At 38.3% G+C, this 27,817-nt stretch overlaps 2 protein-coding genes across 3 annotated transcripts in view; one reads left to right on the top strand and one right to left on the bottom strand.

Annotated features, from left to right (window-relative positions):
- The window catches only part of LOC129732673 (high affinity copper uptake protein 1), an 80,795-nt gene extending 65,794 nt beyond the window's left edge, over positions 1-15,001 (bottom strand). The window contains exons 1-2 of one of the 2 annotated variants that reach the window (XM_055693756.1): positions 14,314-15,001; positions 8,685-8,882 (exon numbers count right to left, since the gene is read on the bottom strand). The gene's annotated coding sequence lies outside the window, so the exon portion shown is untranslated. The remainder of the gene's footprint in view (positions 1-8,684; positions 8,883-14,313) is intronic. The other variant, XM_055693755.1, reaches the window with a different exon arrangement.
- Positions 293-808, top strand: LOC129729168 (uncharacterized). Its single transcript, XM_055687653.1, has one exon. The coding sequence runs from the start codon at positions 293-295 to the stop codon at positions 806-808; it is 516 nt and encodes a 171-aa protein (XP_055543628.1).
- Positions 15,002-27,817: the final 12,816 nt, after the last annotated feature.

Here is a 27,817-nt window from a genome sequence, read left to right as displayed (position 1 = left end):
TAACACTAATCGACAAATTTACTCGTTGGCCAGAAGTTATCCCAATCCCCAACATGACGGCAACTACGGTAGCTAAAGCTTTCGTGAGTGGCTGGATCGCCCGATTCGGAGTGCCCACTAACGTGACCACTGACTTGGGAAGACAGTTTGAATCAGAGCTCTTCGGCGAGCTAACCAGGATGCTCGGTATCACCCACCTTCGCAGCACGCCTTACCACCCCCAGGCGAACGGACAAATTGAGCGAACTCACAGACAACTAAAGGCCGCGATCATGTGCCATCAGAATCCACGATGGACAGAATCGTTGCCGATCGTGCTACTCGGCATGAGATCGTCACTCAAAGAAGACTTACGTGCATCTACAGTACCTACGGTACTACACTTCGCTTGCCCGGTGAATTTTTTACAGCCAGCAGCAGCAATCTAAAACCAACGCTAGAGTTCATCACAAAGCTAAAGCGAGCCATGGCGAGTATTCGGCCTACCCCCACAAGCAATCATTCGAACCGGACACCGTTCGTTCAGAGGGAGATGGCTACATGCAGCCATGTTTTCGTAAAAGTTGGCGTAATTAAACCTCCACTTACACAACCGTTCGATGGACCGTTCCGTGTACTTCGAAGGAAGAAAAAGGTCTACATAGTCGATATCAACGGTAAACCATCTCCGATTTCTATCGATCGGCTGAAGGCAGCTTTCGTCCAGACTGATGACACCTCTACAGCACCAACCAAACCTGAGCCAGAGGAGAAGCCCTATACAACCAGATCGGGACGCCAAATTAAAATCCCTTGCCGCTACTGGTGAAATTAAGGGGAAGGTATTGTGGCAACTATCATCACCATACCCTATATTAACACTCACGCTCAACGCCGATACTCTCCGCACACGATAACCCGATAACACAATCGGTCACTTACTCGATCTTACGATTTTGATACCAGATCCCACACTCTCTGTACATATCCCTTTTTAGTAATAAACTGACGATCAACCTAATCAGTCGTCGATTATAATTATCAATATATCCGAGAAGTTCCCCAAACACCTGTGAAACTGGTCTGGATTTTCCTAGACCGCACCCATTATTTTTTGTTGAAGCACTTCTTGCTTGGTGGAAGCAATCTCTATAACCAGTAAACTCTCCAAACTAGTTTTAACCAAAATTTCATCAATTTGTATCCATACAATATGAAGTTGGCGGGTAAAAAGTCGTTATAAAAAAAAGGAATTAGTTCGAAAAATCTTTGTAAATAATTCTAAATAATCTCAAGATGGTAATAAATTATGGCTTTATACTGCTCGTCTATAAGATTTCTAAAAAAAAAAACTTCAGAAATTATGTTATGACAAAACCAAAGTTCTAAATAACAACTAAAAAGCGGAATGTCATATACTTGATTAAGTTCGACAGACTAAACATTATCTGTATGCGTGTAAGTATGTGCGTAGCCGGAAGGTTACAGATTCCGCTTTAATAAGTGGAAATTTTAATTAGGGGTTAGGTTGTTTTCCGGCTCTTAACTACGTACCCTTTCTTCGCGTTGATGTCGACAAGGTACCTCTTTTAACTTTCCTTTTGAAAAAATGAGACGGTTTTGCGAGAAAACTGGCCAGAGAAACGTATGATGTAGGGCTGGTAGCGGACTTGGAGTAATAATAGTGACTTTAGTGACATTTTTCATCTAAACAGTGATCAAATAGAGACTTAATAGTGACCACAAAGTAAACAGAAGAGGGCGTGAAAATTCATTGTTCAACCATAAAAGGATTACGGTTGTCCATTTTTCTCGCATTCTGATCTCCCTGGTACCGCCGTTAGGCTTTGCTTCATGGAGAAGGACGAGTGTGCTTTTAATGCACCACACGACAATTTGATAATATATTGACTTTACTGCTTAAGTAAAGGTAAGGTCAGCCTTCACTGGCATTTCGATGGTTGTCTCGTCGATCGAACAATCTGGGATGCAGCCGTGATGACTGCTCTCCAGGTACCATCGTCTTCGCACATCCTTCCCACTATGTTTTCCGGAGTAGTATCCGACCCGTTTACTGCCAACATTTCGCTCCTTACCTGTGCGAAACGTGGACAAGCAAATAGCACATGCTCAGCGGTTTCTTCCGCAACCGCACATTGTGGGCACATCGGTGACTCCGCGTGCCCAAACTTGTGCAGGTATTGCCTAAAGCGGTCATGGCCTGACAGCATCTGTGTCAGGTGAAAGTTAACTTCTCTATGGCTCCTCTCGATCCATCCAGCTATCTCCGGGATGAGTCGGTGTGTCTATCTTTCTTTTTATAGAATTGGACCATTTTCGCTGCCACAAGAGAGGTACACCATCGTGTCACGTTGGTCGAAGCACTCTACGTCCTCTTTGACAATGATGCTGATAGGCATCATGCCAGCCAGAACGCATATTTTTTTTTTTTTTAAAGAGGCTTTGCCTAATTTGGCATTCGCCTCTGCGAACACATATTGGTAACTGGAAGCACCCAACGCTTCCGACCACACGGGTCCACCATACCTGAGTAGGACGTTGCCACGCTAGCTAGCAGATTACACCTGCTGCTAAATACGCTATAGTCGTGGAAGCTTTCTTGCCAGCGTATCCGATGTGGCTCCAAAACGTGAGCTTGTCATCGACCATCACCCCCAAGAACTTCAAGGATCGCTTCGAGGCGATAGTGCATCCACCGGCACTGATCGCTGCCTTCGGATAATCTATTAGTGGGATATTCGGGTATCCGGATATTTACTATCCGGATATCCGTAATTGTTTTCTGTCTTTTGAAGCCTCATCAAATAAAACGTAACACGAAAAATGGCTTTCATAAGTAATTATTTACTCTGCTTAATTTTCTTTAAACTATGTTCGGATTAAAAAATCCGGATATCCGGAAATCCGAGTACCCGAGAATCCGGATATCCTGTCGGATAATATCCGAATATCCGGTTGATCCGGATTTAGGATATTTGTCGGATATCCGATGCTGGATATCCGGATATTTTAATCCGGATAGTCCTAGCACTACTTTCAACTCGACCTCGCTGACCGACTCGCCGTAGACCTCTACAGTTATATCGTCTGCGAAGCCCACAATCACCGCTCCCGGTAGAAGCTTCAGCTTCAGCACACCGTCATTCATGGCGTTCCAGAGTACTAGACCCAGGATGGAACCTTGAGGTACCCCGAAGCGTCCAGGCTATAGAGTCCCTGCTGGCGCTATTGAACGCGTTTTTCATGTCTAGCATGACGATTGCGCAATAGCTTCTTTTACGTTGGAGTGCTCCTCGGCCGTCTTGGTGACGGAGAGAATAGCATCCACCGTGGACTTACCCTTACACAAGCCGAACTGGTTGCTTGACAGACCGGTTTCACTCTCGGTGAATCTCACAAGTTTGCTGAGGATTACCTTCTCAAGCAACTTGCCCGCTGTGTCTAGCAGACAAATTGGTCTACATGCGGATGGGTCACCTGGTGGTTTCCCGGCCTTCGGCAATAGAACCAGTCGCTGTTGCTTCCACTATCCGGGAAGAGGCAGTCGTCTAAGCTGACAAGACCTACACATGGTGGCGTCGCACGCCCGTGATAGTATAGCAACAAGTTGGTCCGCCCACCGGGGATCCCTCTCCCCTTAGAGGTCCAATCTTATTGCTTCCGCAAATACATCGGCATCAAAGTGCGATGTCTTCCAGCCGCGAGTGTTTGGGGTATTGGCCTTACCGGTCACTTGCCGCCTAGTATCCACGCTATAGCTGACCGACTGGTGGTCGCTATTAGTGTGGCCGTTGTCTACCTTCTGTTTCGTGATCAGTCCGGGGCTGCCGAACGTCACGTCGATAATCGATTCCGCGCCGTTTCTGCCATAGGTGCACCGACATTTGCCAGATCTAAGTTGAGCTTCGTCAAAGCTTTCAACAGGATCTGGCCCCTCTGGTTAGTGCAGCGGCTTCCCCACTCAGCAGCCTAAGCGTCAAAGACGCCCGCCACATCTGGGCGAACCTTTCCGTAGACCAACGCGGCGGAGCACAGCAACTGCAGTAGAATACCCCGTCCTCCTTGGCAACCACGTAGCCCTCGTTCGACGTCGACACAAACTCCCGAACCACGCACCCGCCTTTCGTCCGTATGGCCGCCATCCCGGGCTTATCCGCTGGTAAAATTGAAGTATCGATAATCGATACTTGTATGCAACAACTCTTCCCTTTTTAGTTTTTAAAATATTTGAAAGAATTAACAAACTTTATTAATTCTTAAGTTTTATAAATAATCTGAATTTGCGAAAAAGAAAAAGAATATAACATGTAATTATTTCTAATATAAGATACATAGTTTTAAGTTTATAATTATTCGGAAAATAGATTAGATCAGTTTCTTAATTTACAATATAATTCAGAGCATTAATATAATTAATTAATTGTATATAAAATCTCGATCGGTCTTAACGACCTTTTTCCTTTTCGATCTTTTGACGGGAGAATTTGTTATTATTTTCCTTTTCCGCGAACGCGCAGAAAACTCCTCTGGGAACCCCCTGAATCCTTCCTGCACCTCTTCCTGGTTTCCTCCAGTCACCGTTGACTCCGCCATCTCGACAGAGAAACGCACGTTTGGCTGAACGAGCGAGTTTGTTTTGGCCATCCTAATTTGGCCTCTGTGTGCGCTTATTGGCACGTTTCCAATTTCCACCTGAAAGACATTTTTAGAAACCTGCCTTAGAAATGTTGCCTTTATCCATCGAGCATGGCTACGTGTGTCGTGGTTTTTGTACCACACCTCGTCGCCAGCCATCAGATTTTCCAAAGGATTTTTTTATCCTTTGCCTTAACCTCATCATTCGGTTAGGTCTATTAGTGTCTTAGGCGTAAAAGAGAAGATTTTTTCTGATGGAAATTGTCTATTAATTGTCGAACTATTACGATAGTTTATGAAAAATAAATTAATCTGATCCTCCAAATTCAATTCAGCTACTTCTGGATCTAGTAGAAATTTCTTTAGTACCTCTTTTACTGTTCTTACCAGTCTCTCCGCCTGACCATTACTGGCAGGATTGTATCGAGGACTCTTAAAGACTTTAATTTTCTTGTCTTTCAAGAAAATCTACAAAAGCTTGTGAATTAAATGGAGGACCACCGTCCGAAACTAGAACATCAGGCAAACCAAATCGAGCAAAATATGCAACGAGCTTTTTCAATGTATTTCCTGTGTCCGTACCTGTCTTCATCCACTCTATTTCCACCCACTTTGAGAAACTATCCACGATAATTAAAAAAATGTGGTTTTGGAAAAAGAAGAAATCTATATGTACTCGACTAAAAGCTCTATTAGTAGGGATCCATTGAGATTTGATATGAGATTTTGGGACTATCGCCATACCGTTGCATGCATCGCAACTAGCAACAAAATTTTCTATGTCTTTGTTTATCCCAAACCAATATATGTATCGCCTTGCCAATTGCTTCATTTTAACCATTCCTCCGTGATTGGCATGTAAAAGTCTTAAAACATCGCTTTGCATTGCCTCTGGTATAATCACCCTGTCTTTAAAGAGCAAGCAATCGTCAAAAAGTTCCAAGTCTTGCTGACTCGAAAATATATCTCCAAAACGCTTGTCAATACGTTTCATATAGGTCACTATCTGTTGCAGAAATTCATCATTCTTTGTTCCTGAAGCAACCTGTTTATAGTCAATTGGCAAACTTTGACTAAAATTAATACTTTTGACATATTCTTTATCAAATTCAGCTGGCACCATCTGCTCCAATGGGAACCTGGAACAAAAATCCGCGTTTCCCATTTGAGCAGAGGGCCTATACTTTATTTCAAAATTATAAATTGAAGGTTCTAAAATATATCGCTGTAATCTAGTCACATATATTGAATGTTTACCCTCTTTTCCAAAGATTCCTACTAAAGGCTTATGATCGGTATATACATAAAAAAAATTCCCATATAAATATTTGTGAAACTTCTTGATAGTCGAAACTATCGCCAAAGCTTCAAGATGAAGAATAGGATAATTTTTTTGCGCTGTATTGAGAGAAAATGATGTGAAACAAATGGGTTTCTCAACCCCATCAATAATATGAATTATTACTCCTCCCAAACCGTAGCCGGAAGCATCCGAAATGATCGCAATAGGTTTATTTGAGTCATAAAATTCCAAAATATTTGAATTCAGCAAAGCCTTTTTACTTTCCTCAAAAACTTTGTTATATTCATCAGTCCATATAAACTTAACGTCTTTCTTCAAAAGTTTGTATAATTGATACAACTTTGAAGACAAATGAGGAATGAATTTATTGTAGTAATTTACTAAACCCAAAAAAGATTTGAGTTCTGTCACATTCTTAGGAGTTTTTGCTTGCTGAATTGTAGAGATTTTGTCCGGGCAAGGCATCAGCCCTTTTTGGCTAATAATGTGTCCCAAATATGGAAGAACCGTTACAAAAAATTGATTTTTATATTTGCATTACTGAGTCTTTTTAAAACCTCAAAAAGCTTCTGTTTGCAATCTTCCAAACTAGTCCCTGCTATGAGAACATCATCTAAATAGCAATAAACAAAATCTAAACCCTTTAGAACCTGATCCATTACTTGCTGGAATATTGATGCACTAGACGATGCACCCTGTGGTAATCTATTATAAGTGAATAAGCCCTTAATCGTATTTATCACCATAAATTTTCTTGAACGTTTAGAAAGAGCTAACTGGGTATATGCGCCTTCTAAATCTAGCGCACAAAAAACTTTGCACCCAGCCAAACCAGCAAAAAGATCTTGGGCTGTAGGTAACGGGTAAGTATTTGGAATAATAACCTTGTTAATAGAAACCTTGCAATCAATTACAAGTCTAATTTCATTGTCTTTCTTCGCTACTGCGATCACTGGAGAAGCCCATTCACTAGTTTGAACAGGAGTATTTACTTTCTCTCGCTCCAGCTTGTCCAAATACGACATAACTTTATCCCTTAAACGATAGGGAACGTCATAAAATTTTTTAAAAATTGGTCTATCTGTTTTAGTTCTAAATCCGCCTCAAAACCTTTGATCGGCGAAGAAAAATCTTTTTGGAATAAATGTCCAAATTTTTGTTTGATTTCAGAGACAATTGAACAACTGCTGTCTCCCATAATATTATTTATCTCCAAAAAATTAGAGAAAAACTTTCTCCCATTTGGAATAAAGGCGTCCAACCATGGCCTGCCAAACAGAGGAATAAATTTATTCTCACAATTAAGTACTAAAAGTTTCAAAACCTCTGTTGTTCCCCTGAAAGAAACTAAAACTTTAACTTCTCCTTCAATAATCAGTTTGGCACCGTTGACAACTATCAATTACTTCAAAGATTTTTGTAATGGTTTATCAAAATGTGAGAAATACTGTGTTTTACTTATTACAGAAACGGAGGAACCACAGTCAACCTCCATTTCTAACTGTTTTCCTTCTACCAGCACATGCACCAAACATGGTTCATTAACCTTATTTATAGACGTCACATTCATGCATTCCAGAATACCTTCATCCGAGTCACTATCTGTCTCCTCAGTTCTCATTCGTTCCATTAAAGCCGGCAGATTTTGTGTACCAGAGGGTCCTGGTTTCATTTGATCCACCAGGTTAATCGCTTCTCGTTTTAAGTCTTTCCGCTTGAAGCAACGCCGCTTCAAGTGCCCTCGTACTCCACAAAAATCGCAAACTCTATTGTCTTTTACGCGATTTGGATAAAATTGATTTTCCCTGAAACCTGCCGGTTTAAAATTTGTCGAATTCCAACGCCTATCATGAGAATGATTTCGATTTCTGAAAGTCGCTTGCCTTTTATGATTTGGTTTAAATCCAAGCCTATCTTTAACAGATTTGTTCTGAGGTTTGTTGTTAGTGGAAAACAATCTATTCACGGATGGACCAATCGGTTCATTAATTGTTACTAATTTATTTATGGATACTGGCCCTGGCGTTAAACTTTGTATGTTACTCTTAGCCGCCTCCCATGTCTGAATAATCTTTTCAGCTGACTCAAGCGTTTGGTCAGCATCACCAAGATATTTTTTGTTTGAGAGAAACTTCCCTCAAACCAGCTAGAAGACGGTCACGAATGGCCGTATCTTTAAATACGCCATAGGTACAAAGTTCTGCCTGTAGCTTCAAAGCTAAAAGAAAATCTTCAGCAGATTCGTCTGCCCTTTGACAACGTTGATTAAAAGAAATTCTCTGACATATTCCCGATGCTGTTTTGTCAATTCTCATTTTAAGTTTTTCTACCATCGTCGAGAACTGAATGTCCAATAAGTTGGTTGTAGGAAATAAAAGTTTTAACTCTGCGTAGATATATGGTCAACTAAGCGTCACAAAGTGCGCTTTACGCTCATTTTCTGGAATTTTGTTGGCTAAGAAAAAAAATTCCAGCCTCTCTACCCAGTTTGAAAAAGAAGTACCCTTTCTAAAAGGTTCTATTGTAGTAGTGAACTGGGGCATGGTGCTATAATTTAAAATATAAATCCAAAAATCAAAAATGAACTTATATTTAAATAAAAAATATCACAATGAGAATCTTTTCTTCGTGGATTATATAAATTTTATGTAATTGTTATATTGGGCAAAGTACAAATGTATATATGAAAGAAAAATTACACAATTAGCCCAAAATACAATAAAAGGAGAAAAAACAAACGACTCACCGGATCCTTCCTAAAAGGCAAAAGGGTATTTTGAGTATCCTGTTGTATTGTTTTATAATATCCTTTGCGTCTTTTGCTAAATGATTTCCTTTACTCTGCATATGCCGGTATGCCAACCAGCCAGTCAATCCAGTGGTTCAGGAAAATATTCACTTTTATCCTCGTCCGATTATCCAATTGTCCGAAAATCCAATTGTCCTCGTCCAACAAAGAAAACAAAAAAAAACGAAAAATCACTTTTGTTGTAGAAACAAAAAGCCTTTGTCTTTAAAGACAAAAGAACGACACAAAAACCCACGCCACGAAAATTTGCAAAATGGTTTGTCACTCACTTTTTTACCAGAAATTAAATGTAATTCTCACTTTTGGTCTTTTTGTGTACTATGACGGATCGCGGAAAGCTATTTTTGTTATAAAAAAATGATGCTAAACTAGCGAAAAAAAAAAAAAAAATTCCGCTGAATTATGGTTCACGCAATAGAAAAGGTAACCTCAAAAGTTACTTAATACTTACCGAATATCCTCGTCGCCAACTATATTATCCTTCTTTATTTATTAATATCAATCTGGAAAACCCGATAAACGTCTGGTTTTCAATTCCAGAGAAGTAATTTAGAACGACCAAAGTTTGAAGATTCTATCTTATAATATATTATGTGGTTCTGCCACTTAATCACCTTCCGTGGGGGCTTTCTTTTAGTTACACTTTAGTTACAAATAAATCAACTTAACTGGTTGGATGCTGGAAATGAACTGACGCTCAACTTCACGTCGTTCGCATTTATTAGAATCTTTTTTGACACAGCTGCTCGAATCCGAACAGCACTCTAATTTGGTTCCTATATATTTTAGGTAGAATTGAAGTATCGATAATCGATACTTGTATGCAACAGTTGCTTATCTGTTTTAGTTAGTTTTTGAAGTGCGATGTAGCGATTTTAAAAAGCTGTAGTAAAACGTTTTTTGGTCAATGACCACTCTTGCACAATATTCAAACCTCCTCAATTGTGTGAATTTAGGCGAGATTTCGTCTACAAAATCATCGTAAGATACAAGAAGACATTCTCTTTGGGGAATCGTTGAAAATCCGGTCCGCCACGATCTGTAAGGATCTCGCAAGTCGTTAAAGTTATAAGGGAGTGTGTCCGGCGAAAAATCGTTCAATTCGAAATTCCCACCGATTGTGCCAATATTTGTATGACAAAAGATGGAATTCACAGAAATTTTATAAAAAAGAGTTTGGAAGGTGGGTGAATGTGCTATAACCAGCCTATGTTTATATGATTAAACTGTGAGAACGTGTGAGTGGTGCAATATAGGTACTAACCCCGGGCTACCCCGGGTAATCGGTTAGATTAACATAAAATAAGATAGGCTAAGACACCCTTCCGAACACTAACGAATAATAAAGTAATCCCGAGAACGCCGCGGGTAAACGGCATCTCCTGTAACATTTAGCTTTAAGTTAGGATAAAAACCATAACTGTGTTATGTATTTGTAAATAAAGTTTGAAATATACAGTTTTATAAAAAAAAAATTGATTATATCTATTGGATCTGTCCAAACTATTTCATTGATTTCAGACAATTTTCGTGAATCTGATACGAAATGACTGAAATATGAACGCTCCAGATCCAACACTTTTCCCATAGTGACATTATTCATTTTGTACCTGTAACTTCCAGTTAGACGTAGTCTGCTTTTTCAAGGGCTTTCTGAATTAAATAAATTGGCTAGATAATTCCAGCTTTCTCCTGGCGTTAGACGTCGTCAGTCAACAAATCATTTGAACGTGATGAAAAGCCTTGCGAGGAAGGGGTGGAGAACAAACCGATTAGGTGAATTTGATTAATTACTTCGTATTATGATATCAATGCACCCAACTGTACCGTGCAAATTTACTGCCGTGGCTTTGTGTGAGCAAATATAATACCTTTCGCACACAATCTGTTACGTTCGCTGTGAAAACCGATCTGATTGTTTGTTGTGCAACGTTGCAATATAGGGATATATGTTTTATTGTCACGTTTCATCCGATGATTATGCGATCGGTATGTTTAACTACTTTAAAGCATACGTGTTTTTTTCGCAAACGATGCTGCTATTATTCTATGTACTATTCACATTTTTTTGCGGCTAACGCCGAGTAAAATATGTTTATACATATTGCTGGTGAAAAATAAAGCGATTTTGCATTGTGAATTAGAATTTTATGCTACCGTTGCGAATATTTGTTCTCTCTAATGTGTGCTGTAGCGAAGAGACATAACAAAAGTATCGTTCGTAATTGCATGTGAAATTTGATTCACGTGTGCAGCACAATAAAGAGTGGAGAAATGGTACTGCACAGTGATATACATATTTGTCAAAACTTCGGTTCAGTTGGAACCCGGAAACAGTATACTGTTGAGGCGAACAATTCTAAATCCAAGATTATGGTCCCACAAATTTTAAAAGCTTTCAAACTTTGTATTATTTTAAAACTATCTAAACGTAAGTAGACAACACAGCAATTATTTCTCTTGGATCACCCGTGTTTGCTTTTGAAATTGAGTTTATCTTTGCACAGTCCGCAAGCATGCATGGAAAAGAGCATCAAAATATGGAGGACATCGCAACGGTTGCAATCGAATCTCATTATCTCTAGGTACGTTCTTTTTTTTCATTTCTCTCGATGAAGTGACGGAGCGTCTCGCTAGCAGGAGTAATAACGTTAGGGGTTCCTGTATCCATTAGCCAGGCTTTTACTACCTGCTTCGACTGAACGAAGGACACTAAATAGTAGCACCCGACCGTGATTAGCGGTTGATAATCTGATTATAATGTTTCTTTTGTTTGTTTGATTTGTTTGATACATGAAAATAATTTGCTGCTTCATTCACGCAACCGCAGAAAAGTTGGATGCCGAAACGTGACTCTGTACAAATTTGAGTGAAACTCACAACCAAATCTGGATTGAGTGGCGACAATAATCAGATAAAATTTAAATAGTAATTCGAACTGAAATAAATTGAATAAATTGAAGCGATAGCTTTTTCTGGTTAGCAAAGACAAAGGGAATCTTGAAAACTAAAAACGCTTGATTCTGACAAACCATCAACGATATTGAAATTGGACTTTCACACTAATTAGGCGCCATGGTAAAATCTGTAGACACGATTCTCAGCAGCGGAAATTATTCGTCTACCAAGCTCGGGTCTGTCGATCATCATCGAATTGTCTCGATTCAGTGAAAGCAGTAACAGACAAGCGTTCGACTAGCGAAACGAAGTTTTCAGTTAGCAACAACCATAAAAGTCGTTTACGGCCTTTGTCTACACAGCCGATCCAAAATGAGCTTTAATTTCTTTCATTTCTTTCTTGTCATGTCGTTTCGCAAAAATCATTTGACATGCTTTTTTTCTTGACTGAAGAGACACGAAAAAAGATTGTCGCTTGCTTTTAACGAACGCAATGGTTCAATCTTGATGTTGTGCTTTTTTGCATCTACGTGCTGCTGGAGGTAAATTGTGTTTATATACAGGTGCATACAACTGCGCACCAACTGTGATGGTGACATACCTACATGATACTAATTCCGAATGGCGTTACCTGTTGATTTGGGTAAATAGATTGTATAAACACTTCCGTCAGCGTCGAAAAGCCACTTCTCGATATTTGTATTAGATTATTGAAAGTGCTTTTGTTACTTTTCCCTAAGGTACTACAGAAATCTACTACATTGATTGAACCAGAGGGTGGCTGAATACTACCAGAGTACAACCCTTTCCATGTACTGATTTGGATATAGTCTCACAGCCTGCATTGATGAATGGACGGATAGTGTAACTGTTCGCACCTCTTGGTAGTAGTAGCCAAGCATACACTAAACACCGCGCTGATGTATTGCGTAATAGATTCTTTGTGAACGAAAACCTATTCCACCCAGCAAGTTGTTGCTGTTTTCTCGTGCTCTGTTACGTTCACTTTTGCTCTACATCATTGAGAGATACTATTTATTGAGAGGTGTGTTTTGCTATGTAATACATACATCTTAGGGGGTTTAGGTTTTTCTGCATACAGCGAAATCCGTGTGGCAAATCACAACTAGTGTTGCCATGATGGCAGGAACTAAATTCTACTACTCACTGCGAATGGCAATTATTTTGCCCTATGTATAATACTGCTTTATTGGCAGAGAATACAGATAACTAGCATTGCATCCCAATGATTTGTTTTTTACTTGTTTTAGGGTGTGGTCTCAAAATTAGAAATTAGCAAATCTTATCTAATCTGTTCGATTACATTTACGCGCTTCGATGTCTACCATAAGACAGAAATAATTCATAACAACATTAATAATTCATAACAACAGCGTTTCACAGTGATGCTGAGGTGACAATTTGGATTGCGAATTAACCGTCAAGAACTTATAAAAATACCAGTATGCTAAAACCCGCTTTATAATCTACCTATATCAAAAAAAGTATATATATTACTAAACTTCCCGTCTTTGGATAATATTGCATGTCTTGCAGTTTGTGCATGCTATTATACTTTCCCTCAGTCAGTTCTTACAAGCTATAAATCAAGATTTGTCTGAGGCGACGAGCAAAGAATTGATGTATAACAAACAATATGCAATGCAGAATTATAACATCACATTCAATGATATAGTTTCAATATACAACATTGAGGGTTGTGCAGAAATAAATACAGCGTTACAACCTCAGTTCCAACGACATTAAAAATTTTGTAAGATAAGTGTTAAAGTTCGGTATTTGAATGTTTTATTGGGTTTTAAATTTTTTACTTACCAGAAAGAAAGCTAAACTTTGATATTGTATTTTATTTTTCATTCTACGATGCTATTTTGCCATTTTTCTGGCAATGAATGGATACCATGTCCATGTCGAAAGAATTCTTTGTTCCCACCACGTGTGAGTACGCTCTGCAAAAACATGAAGAATAGACCGGGTTGTTGTCCCAAAAGTTTGCAACAATTGGCGTTCTCAACTTTAAACTGATACCTATCGAGGAATTACACATGGATTTTCTTTATTTAACTAGAGGCACATAAATCCATATTGTATGTGTGTATGTATGACCTTCTAGATTCCACTATCTGGCAGAGGCACATAAATCCATGTTGTGGGAAAATTAAAGTATCTAGCAGATTGCTGTTTGAACAAGCTTTGCCTGCAATGGAGCTCTGAGGATAAGTTGAATTGTCAAAGCATTAAATTGGATCTTGTTCAAATAGTGAAAGAGGTGAAACGTCTCAACTAATTATTTTCTGCATCTGTAGGCATTTTCTGCACCTTTGGAATTGTTTCTAAAGTACAATAAGGTGAAGTATTGCATTAAAAAACCCGTTTGATATGTAAATAAAGCAAGACTGGCAACAAACGGTACGCGCCGAGACTGCTCGAGGGAAAAAAACTATTGCATCATTGTGCAGACATCATCTCATAAAAAGTTTAAATAGGTAGCTACCCTGGAGCAAGACTTTTTTCATTTCGAGACTTAAACTTCCTGTTCAGGTGGCTGTACTACAACATAGTGGACAATTAAATTGATGCTGGCAATAGAACGTTTCCTGAAACTGTCAAATACATAACAACCATTAATCAGCTGTAACTAACTTACGATCGTTAGATCCCAGGTTAATGATTTCGGGACGTCTCGCTGCTGCTAAAGATCACTGATAACGGGATTGTTATCCCGTTAATGCACGTCGATTGCAGACAATATTGCAACTAGACACACACACAAAGCATGCGATGTGAGGGATGCCGAATAATGGAAGCAATACCAGTTCACTTCACACCGGTTGCAGGGTCACTCCTGTACAGTGTACGGGAACCAAAAATATCTTTCACTACTAACTGTAATGTGTGTGTACCATTAGCTTCGATGTTGGAGAATCCACTGATAACACGCACTGATAATCACACTAGCTGCTAGAGCCTTTTTGATGCACAATTACACTAGGTTTTCCAGTCGGAGGATTCCAATACAGAGCACACGTGAGAATCGATGAATGCCCTTTTTTAACGTTTCAAACTCGTAAATCCAGATTTCAGCATAACGGGATGCCCAGCAGGCCGTAAAGTGAAACAATATAAACTAAAAGCAAAAAACGGCAGCTGTGCGCGTTGCTCCACTCAGTGCTCGGTGAATTTTCTGCATGTAGATTGGGGTTTGGCCTTGTAACTTGATTTGCGATATTTTATTGGGTTAAAAGCAGCAATGGTCCGCTTTTACGTCACACACCGCACTACACACATCCAACGCAATCGAAAAGGCACCATCGACTGCTGCGCGATTCGACGGATCCTCTCCTCTCGCTGTTCTTGTGTTTTGTTCGGATCTCGCTCAAAGAGCAAACTTCTTGCTTTCAGATGACATTTGATTACTTTCGGTTTTGATACTAGCGACATACTGCGTTCGGTGGTGTAACTAAACCATTACACTCTATCAGAAAAGACGTAGCAAAAGGAAACAAATTTGCTCAGTTTATGACAAGTTGGGGTTTCGATTGATAGACCACATAAATATGGTCGCTGCAGCACTACTCTGCAATTCGCTGGTGAGTCCAGCGACGCGAAAATTTCTAGCGATGTTATATTGCATGATTATTTCTCGCACAGTACAATGCAGTTTCAATGTTTTTTGATAAAACTGACATAGTTTTGCGACTAGAAAACAATCAAAACTATTAAGCCTGTAGTACACTCTTTGTCTAATGGTCAAATATTTGACCTTCTGACATAATGGTCAAATTTATTTGACATCATGGTTGTTGTTTGCCCGTGTTTGCCCCATTGTAAAATTGGAGAGTGACAAATAATTATCTTTGACCAAGTTTTTATCTATCAAAAAGTGACAAATATTTGACGCTCGGTCAAAGAGTGTACTACAGGCTTTAGAAAATAATACAGTCGCATATTTTGGGACATTTTATGTTGAATCAAATACTACTTTATATCAAAATACTACGAAATTCGCTGGAAAAGCCAGCGTTGGCAAAATGTTTGTTTGTGATGTATTTCGATTATTTTTTGCGGATCTAGTAATAACCAACTTATCCGTCAGTCAATCGTTTCCGGAATGATCTACCTTCTTTCTACTTCATAAAATGTTCCCTCCATTTCACATAACTTTGTTTCCGTTCTCCCAAGTTATCGATAACATAATTCTTTTGCAGATTTTTTTACTTGTGCGTACATAAATTTTTTCATCCTTATATGTTTATTTAAAGAAATTCCGTAAAACTAGGCACGTCCCGCAACGTTGGCTTAAATAACTATTCTACTGAAAGCTGGCGAACTGTCATTAGTTGTATTCTGTATTTCATGCTGTCTCGGTTCCCACAGTTTGCTATTATTATTTGAAAATTTGCCGCCAAAAAGAACTTAAGAACGCGTAAATTGTTTTCGATTATTTGATTGATTATAGTGATGAAGAAAGTGATTTCGCAAAACAAATTTACTTATACGCGATTAAGAAAATGGTTTTTGGAAAGATTCGGGGCGGCTCTCAGCCTAGTTAATACCCAAAAAAAAAACTGCCATATGGAGGAAGGTGCAATCCAGCGTTTTAACAACGGTCTATACCGATGACCATTTCCAACGCCGCTTTCGAACGCATCTTAGGTTGTTTTTGAAACAGCGGTAAAGGAGAAAAGTGGTTTTTTGTACAACGACCGAACGAAACGGGAAAATAGTTGGTAATACTCTCGAGCAGATTTGCTTAAACCTTCCAGGTTTATTGAATAATATTGGCCAATCTTGTGAGGATTTGAGCTTTCTGCATCGTTTAGGTTGCAGACGAAAATGCCAACCAAAATGGTCATCTCAATAAAAAACCTATACAAAATGTTTACCTGCCCGAAAAAACACCCTGTGCAAAATTTCAGCTCAATCGGAAATAAAATTGAGTAGTGGTTCACGCCGACACTTGCGTCCTACGACGTGTTTAACAAGCGAGGCAAAACACTTCGTCTTCCGAGGCCGACCAATTGAGTCCGCATTCAAAACACTCATCATCTTCGTAATATTATTACGAACATTCACTATCGAGCACGAAAAAAACAACAGTTTGACATTTCATCAAATAGCAACGATTCGGCTCGTTGCTATCGCGTTGCCAAATTTAATAACTCACTACTACCCGAGGTGGGGATTGCTATTTCCCAAACCAACATAGCAACGCCCGGTGCGGTTGCCGCGTTATGGTGGGAGTTGCCAAACTAGCTTTAGAAACTTCAATTTAGCCACTGGTGGGCTTGCTCTTAGAGTAAGACCAGAAATACCAGATGTTTTTGAAAAATGTCTGCAACTGCTCGAAAAACAGGCAAAATCTAAAAAAAATGCATGCGTTATTGAAAAAATTCGCTTGCGCAACCAAAACTCTACAAAAATCTGTACGCATTTTGAGAAAATCTGCGCCTGAGGGCAAGATACTATTGATATTTTGCGAAATATTCTCAATATTCGATATTACAAAATATTTATCGTTGCGTTTTCGAGCACCGGTCTACCTGTCTCATAACTCTGTATCGCTCATTATTGTCGGAGTGATATGAATGTGACAGATAAACGATAAATATCAAAATATATCCACCAATTCGGGTTATTCGCGTTGAAAGAGATATTGAAGGCTGTTCGCACCTATGTGAACACTCATATGTAATTGTCAAAATGTGCGTGATGACAAAAGCAAAAATATTTCCTTCCTTCTTTTTCGCATGCAAAAACCAAACAAATATCAGCAACACCGTCAACGCGAATATCGTATAACATTACCGAAATATTTTTCTTGAAAATATAGTTGTCTAGCCCCTAGGCACAGAACAGATATGCAACTTCGAACAAAACTCTGCAGCAAATCGGTGCCCAAGCTTTCGCATTCATTTTTTGCTGTTCCATCCTACATTGATTTTACAGTGCATCGTTCGTACAGTTCGCTCCAATAGTTTGAACATGTACCAAAATACTATTTTTTTTTGCTTTAATGTCCAGGCAAAAAGGTGATCGTGAATAGTTGAATCTATCAAAATCAAGCTAAGACAGGATCGCATTCAAGAGATCTTTAAAGTGGAAATTCAGTAACAATTCACAATCAACGTCAATGAAACAAATTACACTAAAATCTTTCAACCATTCAAACATTGTCTAACTAATTTTCTTGGATCTTACACCTCACGACTGCTAAAACTATTTTAACCTGTTAGTTGAATATTTTCCTTGGACTTGGAAACCGAATTTCTCGATCAACAATATTTATTTCTCGTATCGTTTTTTATACCTAACATTGCTAGAAATGCATATCAGACGCGCTGTACAAACACTGCTTACTTCATTAGGTACAATGTAGTCAAGATATTCAGTTTTCAACTTGGGCAACAATGAAATTCATTAAAAATATATCTACATAAAAACCGTTGCACGCATGCGGGTGGTACTGTACGTTTGTCATGAAAAGGCACCCTCGCCATAGAGATAAGTGACTTTTCACCTACGCACACTAATGAACGTGTAAACTCATGTAAAGTTGCTTTTGTTTCCTCCAAACTGTAAATCATCGCATCTCGTTGCTCCGACTTTTTATCACTTTTTACCATTTTTGGTCGATAATGTTCAGCAGCTTCCCCCGATTCATGATCACGAATGAAAAATTCATTCAGAAACGAGATTAGAACTTATAATAAGTATTCAACTGAATATTTGTCCAGCTACCAAAAACATAGCATAGCAAACAAAAAGGCGATTTGTAAATACTTTCCTCAACTAGGTGCACTAATACATTCGTACGTAAAAAGGTCTATACCAGTACCGGGGAGAACAAAGGATTCTCTCGATGAAAAAGCGGCGAGAGCTCATACAGTCCTTTTGTTGAATGAATGGAATATAAGCGTAATGAAATTTCGAGTGTAAAATGCATGCTCTCCACCGCTAGATGTCGATACTTAAAATAAAGAGATTTTTTCTCGTTTTTGGTTCTTCAGTTGAACAGATGTGCCCTAGGTCTGCGCAAATATGAGGAGACTCTGATAAAAACCTGCTATACGAAACAGACCCATAGAATTTTGAAATCAACTGGCCGGTGAAGCCAGAATTAAAGAACCAATTGCTAAACCAATCTTGATAGATGATGCAACGAGAGAAATCAACCGCGTAATTCGGCAACTATGGAACAGTCAGTAGTTCGCAATGCAAGACGCCAAACTACGACAAATCAAGTTCGATACCAAAAAATTGATAGACTACAGCAATCCCGGAAACCAACGGGTCTTAACTCGACTAAGAATTGGACACACAAGACTCACCCATACCATCGTACTCGAAAAAAATACACCAACATCATGTGAATGCTGTGGAACCACCATCGATGTATCACACCTTTTACTGAATTGCAAGAAATATTCCGACACGAGGCGAAAGTATGGATTTCATGAAATAACACTACAAGGACCACTCTGCAATGAAACAACAATTGAAACAAAAGTGATCAAATACATGAAAGAATGTGAATTGTACAATTTAATATAAACTCACTAAAAGATTCCTGATACAGACATGAATGCATTTATAATGTAAAGTGTCTAAAATTATTAAAAAAAAATAAAAAACCTGCGTTTTGCAGACAAATCTATACATCTGATATCCCTGAATATAAGACATGCATAACGTTACAAAAAAAATTAAAAAACTATGGATTAAAATAACCTGCGGTTTTAGTTGTAACACGCTCGTAAATAATTACAAATAATAACTTCTATTCAGCTTAGAACGATGTTCGTAGACGTCAGAAAATGAGTAGAATTCCTTTTTGTTTTTGAGTAATTTCCACTCTCTTTGTGGGTTCCCTTCATACACACTGAATTTTTATTGCTGGAAACCAGCAAAATTTTGCTGATATTCTACATGCTGAAAAATCAGTTATGAATTTAGCAAACTTTCTCGCTGAAACGATCAGCAATTCGAAACGTCAATTTTTGACACCATTTTGCTGAAAATCAATTGTTTGAATAGAATTGCGGCCTGTTCAGCATTTGAGCATTCTACCCCGTTCACACTACACCGCATATCACCTGATATCAGGCGGTTCGTTCTATCGAGGCCATATCACCATCCATATCACCTGATATTCCATACAATCGAGCTGTCATCGGATATCACCTCGGCTACGTGATATCGCGGATATCATGTTCGAAAACCAATAAAAACCAGATTTGCAGCAGTTGGCAACACGGCGAAAAGGCATTTGACGCAACTCTACAAATTTCGAAATTCGCGTTGTATGCGAAAAAGAAGGAAGGAAATATTTTTGCTCTTGTCATTCCGCACATTTTGACAATTGCGTATCAGAGTTCGCGTTGGTGCGAGCCAACTAGTTGACATCTCTATCCTAATTGCATCTCTCTTGTTGTCTTGTTTTTGTGCTCCGACCTGTTTTTGTTTTCTTTTTTTTTTAATTACCAAAGCAAATGTCAAACCATATCATCTGTCTGTTGTATGAACACCCGAGGTGATATTCGATATCATTTGGCGATATCAGATGATATCCGGCGTAGTCTGAACAAGGCATTTGACATTAATTTACTGATGTATCTCAACGAAAGTTAGAAAACGCACAGAATGTTCGTTAATTTTTTGTTATTTTACTAAAACAAATGTTTTACCAGTATTTTTTTTAACATTGCGAATATTTATTTTGAAGTTAGCTGACTTTATATCTGAATTATCAGTATGAACTTTCAAATGTCTTCGTAGCCTATCGACATAACCTTCCACTAATTGGTAGCAGAAAAATTATTACAGTATAGAGATAAGTGACTTTTCACCCACGCACACTAGTAAACGTGTAAACCCGTGTAAGGTAACTGTAAATCATCGCATCTCGTTGCCTCGACTTCTATCACTTTTTACCAATTTTGGTCGATTATGTTCACCAACTTTTTCCGATTTCTGATCACGAACGAAAAAATTTATTCAGAAACAAGTTTAAAACTTATAACGAGTGTTCAACTTAATATTTGTTCAGCTGCTAAAAACATAGCATTGCAAACAAAACAGCTATTTGTAAATATGTTCCTCAACTAGTGGCACTAACACATTCGTACGTAAAAAGGTCTATATTGCCCATATTTCCCATTGGGTTGTTTAGCTATATCAGTTTTTATATTATCTGAAACGGCTGCATTTTCTAAGAAAAACGTGATTTTCAAAAAATTCCTATCATTGTCGTTCAATTTTTAAATCACGAATCGAAACTGCTTAAAATCTGCTCGAAATCGCTACAATGACAGTTCGCCCACATACATAAGACATACGTAACACTGGCATTTTTTTCTGGTACACGTTGCCCCATAGTACTCCGTACCTCGCCCTGTCAAACTGCTCGATAAATGATGAACAAAATGAAAATTCTTTTTCTAGGCCTTATCGAGCCCCAAAGAAAATCCCATAAGGAACTGTCAAAAAATTATTTGCAAAACCAATGCAGCATTTTTCGAGTAGGAACGAGACAAATGCAGGGCTGCGCAGGTACACTGCCTTCAAAGACAACTCAAACAGAGGGTTTTTTTTACAGAGGTTGGTACTTTCGAGTAGTTCATTTTGTACCAACTTTTTTGGAAGATTTCTTCCTGAGTGTTACGTATGTCTTATGTATGTGGTTCGCCCACATATATAAGACATACGTAACACTAGCACTGTTTTCTGGTACACGTTGCCCCATAGTACTCCGTACCTCGTCCTATCCAACTACTCAACAAATAATGAACAAAATGAATTTTCTTTTTCTCGGCTTTGTCAAGCCCCAAAGAAAATCCCATAAGGAACTGTCAAAAAATTATTTCAAAATCAATGCAGCATTTTTCGAGTAGGAACGAGACAAATGCAGGGGTGCGCACTGCGCAGGTACACTGCCTTCAAAAACAACTCAAACAGTGATTTTATTCAGAGTGTGGTACCATTCGAGTAGTTCATTTTGTACCAACTTTTTTGGAAGATTTTTTTTGCTTAGAAAATGCTGCTCTTTTAGATGACATAAAAAACACATATAGCTAAACAACCCAATTCAGGTTCAAATATTTCTCCATTGATTAAGAATAAAACGGGAAAACAGCGACGCATTGTTAAAAAAATATGGGCAATATTGCTGAAAGCGAGAAGTCAAATTGACGCGGACTATCTTTTCAGGGTTAGGCCAAATGTATGGGAATGAGATTTGTGACGAGAAAATGTTTCACAAGAGATACTCAGAGAAAGTATTGCTGGTTTTCACTCAGTAAAATGTATGTGCGAGTGAAATCGCTAGAAAGGGTCTATGTTCTCAAACTTCAAGATATGTCATTTTCTCCACACTCAAAAAAGTAGGTGAGTGAGTTTCCTACTAAATATGAGAGTTCTATACAGATTTGTTCAAATTGGAGAAGAATGGAATAATGAAAAAATTAGTTCCTATTACCTCTCTCAAAAAAAATTGAGAAGTGTTTGACATTTGAGTCAGTGGCGTAGCTATGGTTTGGTGGGCCTGGTGCGGTAACAAAAATGTGGGTCCCCAATGAAAATGACTGGGCACTTTTGAACTGAGAGAAACAAAAAATTTAGTTTTTTATACTTATTTATTCCGTATTCCACAAAATCGAGAGTAAGAATAATTTAGATACTCAATTTCCTTGCTTTTTAATTGGAAAAATCAGAAATTATATAGTCACGCGCGAACGCGGATTATTTCCCTCGCTCTGTTTTATGTTAGAAACCTAGCAACACAGATAGCGGAACTGTTCCATTATTCATCTCAGCCCATAATTATAAAACGAAAACTCAATTGAAAACACAAACAAGAAAAAAAACGCATATTGTCTAACTAAACCAATCAACTAATCCATGGAATGGATTCTTCTCATGAAGTAGAATTCTCGAAAACTAACCTAAAATCTCTGAATTTGTGATTATAGTCGGGCATCTACACTGAAAGACACGTTCATTTCGATCATCTAAACAAGAAAACGAAATCTGCCCATTGCTCTATACGGTTACAACGGGATTCATTCAACAGCCAACCAAAGTTTTTTCATCATTTTCGGACTACATTTTGTATTAATCACTAAACAAAATTACTCACTACACTAGGAATACTTTAATTTTCAAAATGTTCACCTAAATTTCCAAAAACAAGCTTTAAATTTGAATAATTCCGACATAATTAACATAAATCGACAGCACTGCAGTGAATACCTAGACTACCAATTTGCGCGTAAACAACTACAGCGGATACCTAGGTAACCTACTACGACGGTACACGGCTACGTTCATAAACAAAGTGATTAACTGTGTGATGAATATGGGGGCGTCGTGAGATGAATAATTAAGCAGTGGTTTAGGTTTTGAGATGAGTATGGGAGTGTTATGAAAAATAGTTTGTTTTACAAAATTCAGGATAAAACTATGTTTACCAAATTTCCATTGATGGGCGATTCTATGAGAGCATGTAATCGTATTTTGTTTATTTGTTCAACGATTTAGCGTAAATCTGGTATTTACTCCATGCATTCTTCGTGAACGTCGGCCTAATGAAATGAATAATTAACCTAATACCCTAGACAGCGTTTTCAGTGTCGTGAAAAATCGCTCCTTTGTTACGTGTTTCCACGTTGCATTGTTTTCTGCGATCGGAAAACATTCAACTTTGGCGTCAGTCGAATCACAAATCATGTTGAAAATGAACATCAGTATCTCGTTGTCTTTGTCCGTGTGGCAAGCACAAATACATGAGATTGAGTTCAAATGGGCATGTTGACCGGTTCCGTGCTCGCAAGATTTTTGGGCCCCTATGAATGGTGGGCCTGGTGCGGACCGCACCAACCGCACGCCCCTAGCTACGCTACTGATTTGAGTACCTACTAATGATTTTTTTCAAGTGGTTCGGACTACGAAACTAAAAGAAATTTCAAGCGCCTCAGGAAACCTTTAATGGCTTGTCAAAACGTGTGTACTAACAAAAGCAGAAACATTTCCTTGCATCAGTTTTCTAATCCCAAAAACGAAGCAAAAATCAATAACTTCTTATTTTCGAACTGGATTGTTTAGCTATACATACCAATTTTCAAATATCGGTTTAAAAAAACAGCATTTTCTGACCAGGACGTGTTTAAAAAAAACGTGTCGTCCTTCAGTTTTTGAATGAAGAATCAAAAAACGTGTAGGATTGAGGTTAGCAATGGGCAAGATCGATCCGATTTTTGCAAAATCGATCTTTTCTAGTCGATTCATCGATTTTTTGAATCGATTTTTCTGCGCGCGATCTTCTGCTGACTCGATCCTTTGGATGGCAAGATCGTTTTTTTCCGCCTGAAAAATAAATGTGTGCAAAACGGATTGAAAACAATAGTGATTGCATTTATTGTTGCTAACGTAATCTGCGGCTGAATTCCGAGAACACTTTTCTTTGAAGAGAAGAAAATTTCTTTATTGATAGTATACGAAATTTTTCTCTCTCCGAAGAAGTGTGTGCTCGGAATTCGGACACTGATCTGAAAAATGTGTCAATTATTTACCGGGATGCCCTTAGTTGAAGAATGGGCTAAAATTCAATAGACATGAAACCGAGAAAAACGCATTTCAAATGTTTTTGTTGGCTCAAACAATTGTCTACGTCCATGACAACTTTTTTCATGAGTATGTCACCACCCCCATATCCAGCATATCCAGCTTTTCACGAACGGTAATGGCGTATAGTGCACGCAGCCCATTTTGACGTTTTCTGTAGGTCAGGGAAGCTGGATAACCTTGTCGTCGAGTTGAAAAAGAACAATCCGCAACCAAATTAAGTCCCTCCAGTATTTTTAACGCAGTAACCATTTTTTGCCTTTGTGAACGCGACATCAATAGACAAACCCGTATGAAATTTGGCTAATACGCTTGCGTTGTGAAATATATCAAGGATTAGGGGTGGGTGAAACGGCTCTTTTGCAAGAGCGGCTCTAAACCGACTCATGGTTCACAATGATTCACGAGCGTTGACAGTTCGTGTTGTCTCAGTAAACTTCGGGTTCGCGCGAACCAAACAGTTCTGGTGCGCCCAAAGAACCGTGGTTCTTTTTCGTGAGCCGTTCGTTCTTTCGCTCTTTCCTAAGAACCGGTTCATATGAACGGCTCGTGTGCCGTTCGCCCATACCTAGCGAGGATGAAAAGAACGACGAGACAAGACCTCGAACTGAATATAAATTACCAGACCACAAGACCGTCTCGAAAGTTTGACATATATTGTATACAATCATTACTATCTGATTGGTGTACATTGGGGTGGCAATGGAAATTGACTTTGACAGTTTTATTTAGAAGTAGTGTTCAAAATATCGCCTTCACGAACAGTTAGCAAAATTTCGATTTTTTGGATAACACCCGACCTCGACGTTTTATTCATTTCTAATAACCAGTTCACATGATGTAATGTTGCCCATCTTGATTTCAAATCCCATACTCCAAATTTTCCGTGAAAACTAGATGTATGTATGTTTCAAGATCACGATATCACGGGATATCTGCTATAGTGTGAACAAGGCATAAGACATTTGGCACAAAAAAAAACTATTACAAACTGTGCTTTTCTTCATTAGTCGAGAAAGTGAAATTTAGACCAAATACTCCTGAATTCCGATTTAGCTGAAATTTTGCATTGCATTGGATATTGAATTTACCATTTTGGATATTAGCCAACATTATTTCATATTTGCTACCTCTGCAAGTAAACTTTTTGAAAATTGGCTTCCGTAGGGACGTTGTTTACTATCGTTGTGGGTGTTTACTATCAAGCACCAATTTTTTGATTTAGGTAGAGAAGGCATATGCGCTTATTTTTCAACTTTGAGTAGCGGGGTACTCGTTAACTCAAATATTGCAAAAGTTGAATTGAATGGTCGTGTATATGCCGTGCTGTATTCTGTTCTGTATGGTGTCGCACTCGCCATTTTTGTTTATTTGAGTTTGTTCTGCGGATGGTCCGATTTTTTTTATGAATTGGATTGATCAGCTATATCAGTTTTTCATATCATCTGAATGATCTGAATTTTCCAAGTAAAACGTGATTTGAAAAAAATTCTATCATTGTCCTTCGCTTTTTAAATCACGATTTAAAACTTCCTGAAATCTGCTCGAAACCGCTACAATGACAGTTCGCCCATCTACCAACTGTCATTGTAACGATTTAGAGCGAATTTTTATTATTCATTTAAAAACCGAACGCGACATCGCGCTAATTCAAAACAATTTTCGCGAATTTCCGAATTAACGTGGGTTTGGAACCAGAAACGTTTAAGTGTTTATCTAGTAAAAGACTTAGTCCAAAAAATACCCTCCGCCCACCGAAAGATTCGGAATGACCGTCAAAGAGGACAATTTTAAATACTGGTTCTAGAGCGTCTCGGGTTTTATTTAAAGCCCTTCTTGCTGGACTACTTTTCGCGGATTTAAAAAAAAAACTTGTTTTTACGCGGATTTTTAAATTAGCGAGGTTTTTTTTTACGCGGATTTTTGAATGAGTTCTTTTTTTTACGCGGATTTTCGGATTACCGCGGTTTTTATGCGTTTTTTACGAGGTACGTATCCTCCGCGTAAAAAAAAACTGACTGTATACAGGTTTGGATTGCTCTTAGTGCATCCGAAACAATAGACCATTTCACGAACTGACAGGTGTCACGGATCCTGCTGATGTTCTTGATGCTTTCACGTGCATTATGTCAGCAGTTCCAAACTTTCTGTCAAAATTTCGTTCATGAATCAAGTTCCCAAACGTCTCGTGAAATGGTCTATGGGATGAGCGACAACGAAAACTTTTAGTAGAAAAAAAACGCTAAGAGTACACACGGTTAAAGAAGATGGCAATAAACTAAAAAAGCCGTATCGTTAGTAGATGTTGCGTACGAAAACTCGATGAACATGATTAATAAACCAGAAAACGCAAACAAAACAAAATCTCCATAAATATAACCAAAAATAGTCGTAAAAAGCTTATACCCAAGTAACAATTTTTGTTGCCTAAACATTTACTCGATCACTTTTATTAGGCTACAGTTGAACAATAACCGAAATGGAAAATAAAAAACTACTGTTAAATGGTTGTTCAGTTGAATTTGGAGAAATTATCCGACACACAGTTGTTTAGGAACGGCGAAGAGGGTTTTGAGCAACAACAGCAGAATATTGTATTCAACAATATAAAAATATTCTGATGTTGTTGTTTAAAACCCTCTTCGCCGTTTCTGGACAACTGTGTGCCGGAAAATTTCAACTATTGAACATTCCATTTCGGTTGTTGTTCGACTGTTGTCTGATCAAAGTTATTCAAAATTATAAAATGCTGTTCCAATTTTCATAGAGTTCCTCAGTTTCCGAGAATAAAAAAAATCTTTCGGGGCATCACTGACGTTGACGTTGCTAAATCTTTTAGTGGTTTAAAAAAATGTTTATACTGCAATAAATCAACTATACGACGCATCCAGAAGAATGTTTTATTAAACCGGTGATCTAGCGTTCGCGTCTATAAGAGCTAAAGAATTGCTCTTTGAAAGACTTCAAACGCATGTATGCAGCATTTGAACAACATGTGCAGAATAGTTGCGGAGTTGCCGTTTGAAACGTTCAAATAGCTTTTATCGAGATGTGATAAGTGGAGACCTTTAAAGCGCTTCAACGCAGCACATATTTATTAGTGCTGCTGGTATTCACTTGCAAACGTTTGAACAACTTCTGTTAAGCTAGAGTTTCACTGTTGAATAAGTACATGAACAAAGATTGCTGCAATGTTTGTTCAACAAATAGTTCAACGTGTTGTTTATTCAGCATCGATTGCTTCAACACTGCTCTCATAACAGCTTCCAAATTGTTTCTTGCGTACCGAACAAAAATCGATTTTTTGTAAAATCGATTTTTCAGGCTCGATTTTGTTATGAATCGATTTTATTGATTTTGATTAATCGATGCAGGAGAATCGATTTTTGTTCAAAGATCGCCCATTGCTAATTGAGGTAGGGTTTCCATTCTCTTGAGTATCAGCAATCAATTTGATCGTGGGTAAGGCGAAAATTCTGAAGGGAACAAACGTCATTCATTTTTTTTGGTTTGTTTTTATTTTACGTGAT

Source organism: Wyeomyia smithii, chromosome 3, assembly GCF_029784165.1.
Source record: "Wyeomyia smithii strain HCP4-BCI-WySm-NY-G18 chromosome 3, ASM2978416v1, whole genome shotgun sequence".
Taxonomy (NCBI): domain Eukaryota; kingdom Metazoa; phylum Arthropoda; class Insecta; order Diptera; family Culicidae; genus Wyeomyia; species Wyeomyia smithii.
Note: the sequence above shows the minus strand (reverse complement) of the source record. Positions and strands in the feature narration are given on the sequence as shown.

Bases quoted from the DNA above. Each gene is read 5' to 3' on its own strand.
- LOC129729168 (XM_055687653.1), top strand. From the start codon at position 293: ATGGACAGAATCGTTGCCGATCGTGCTACTCGGCATGAGATCGTCACT.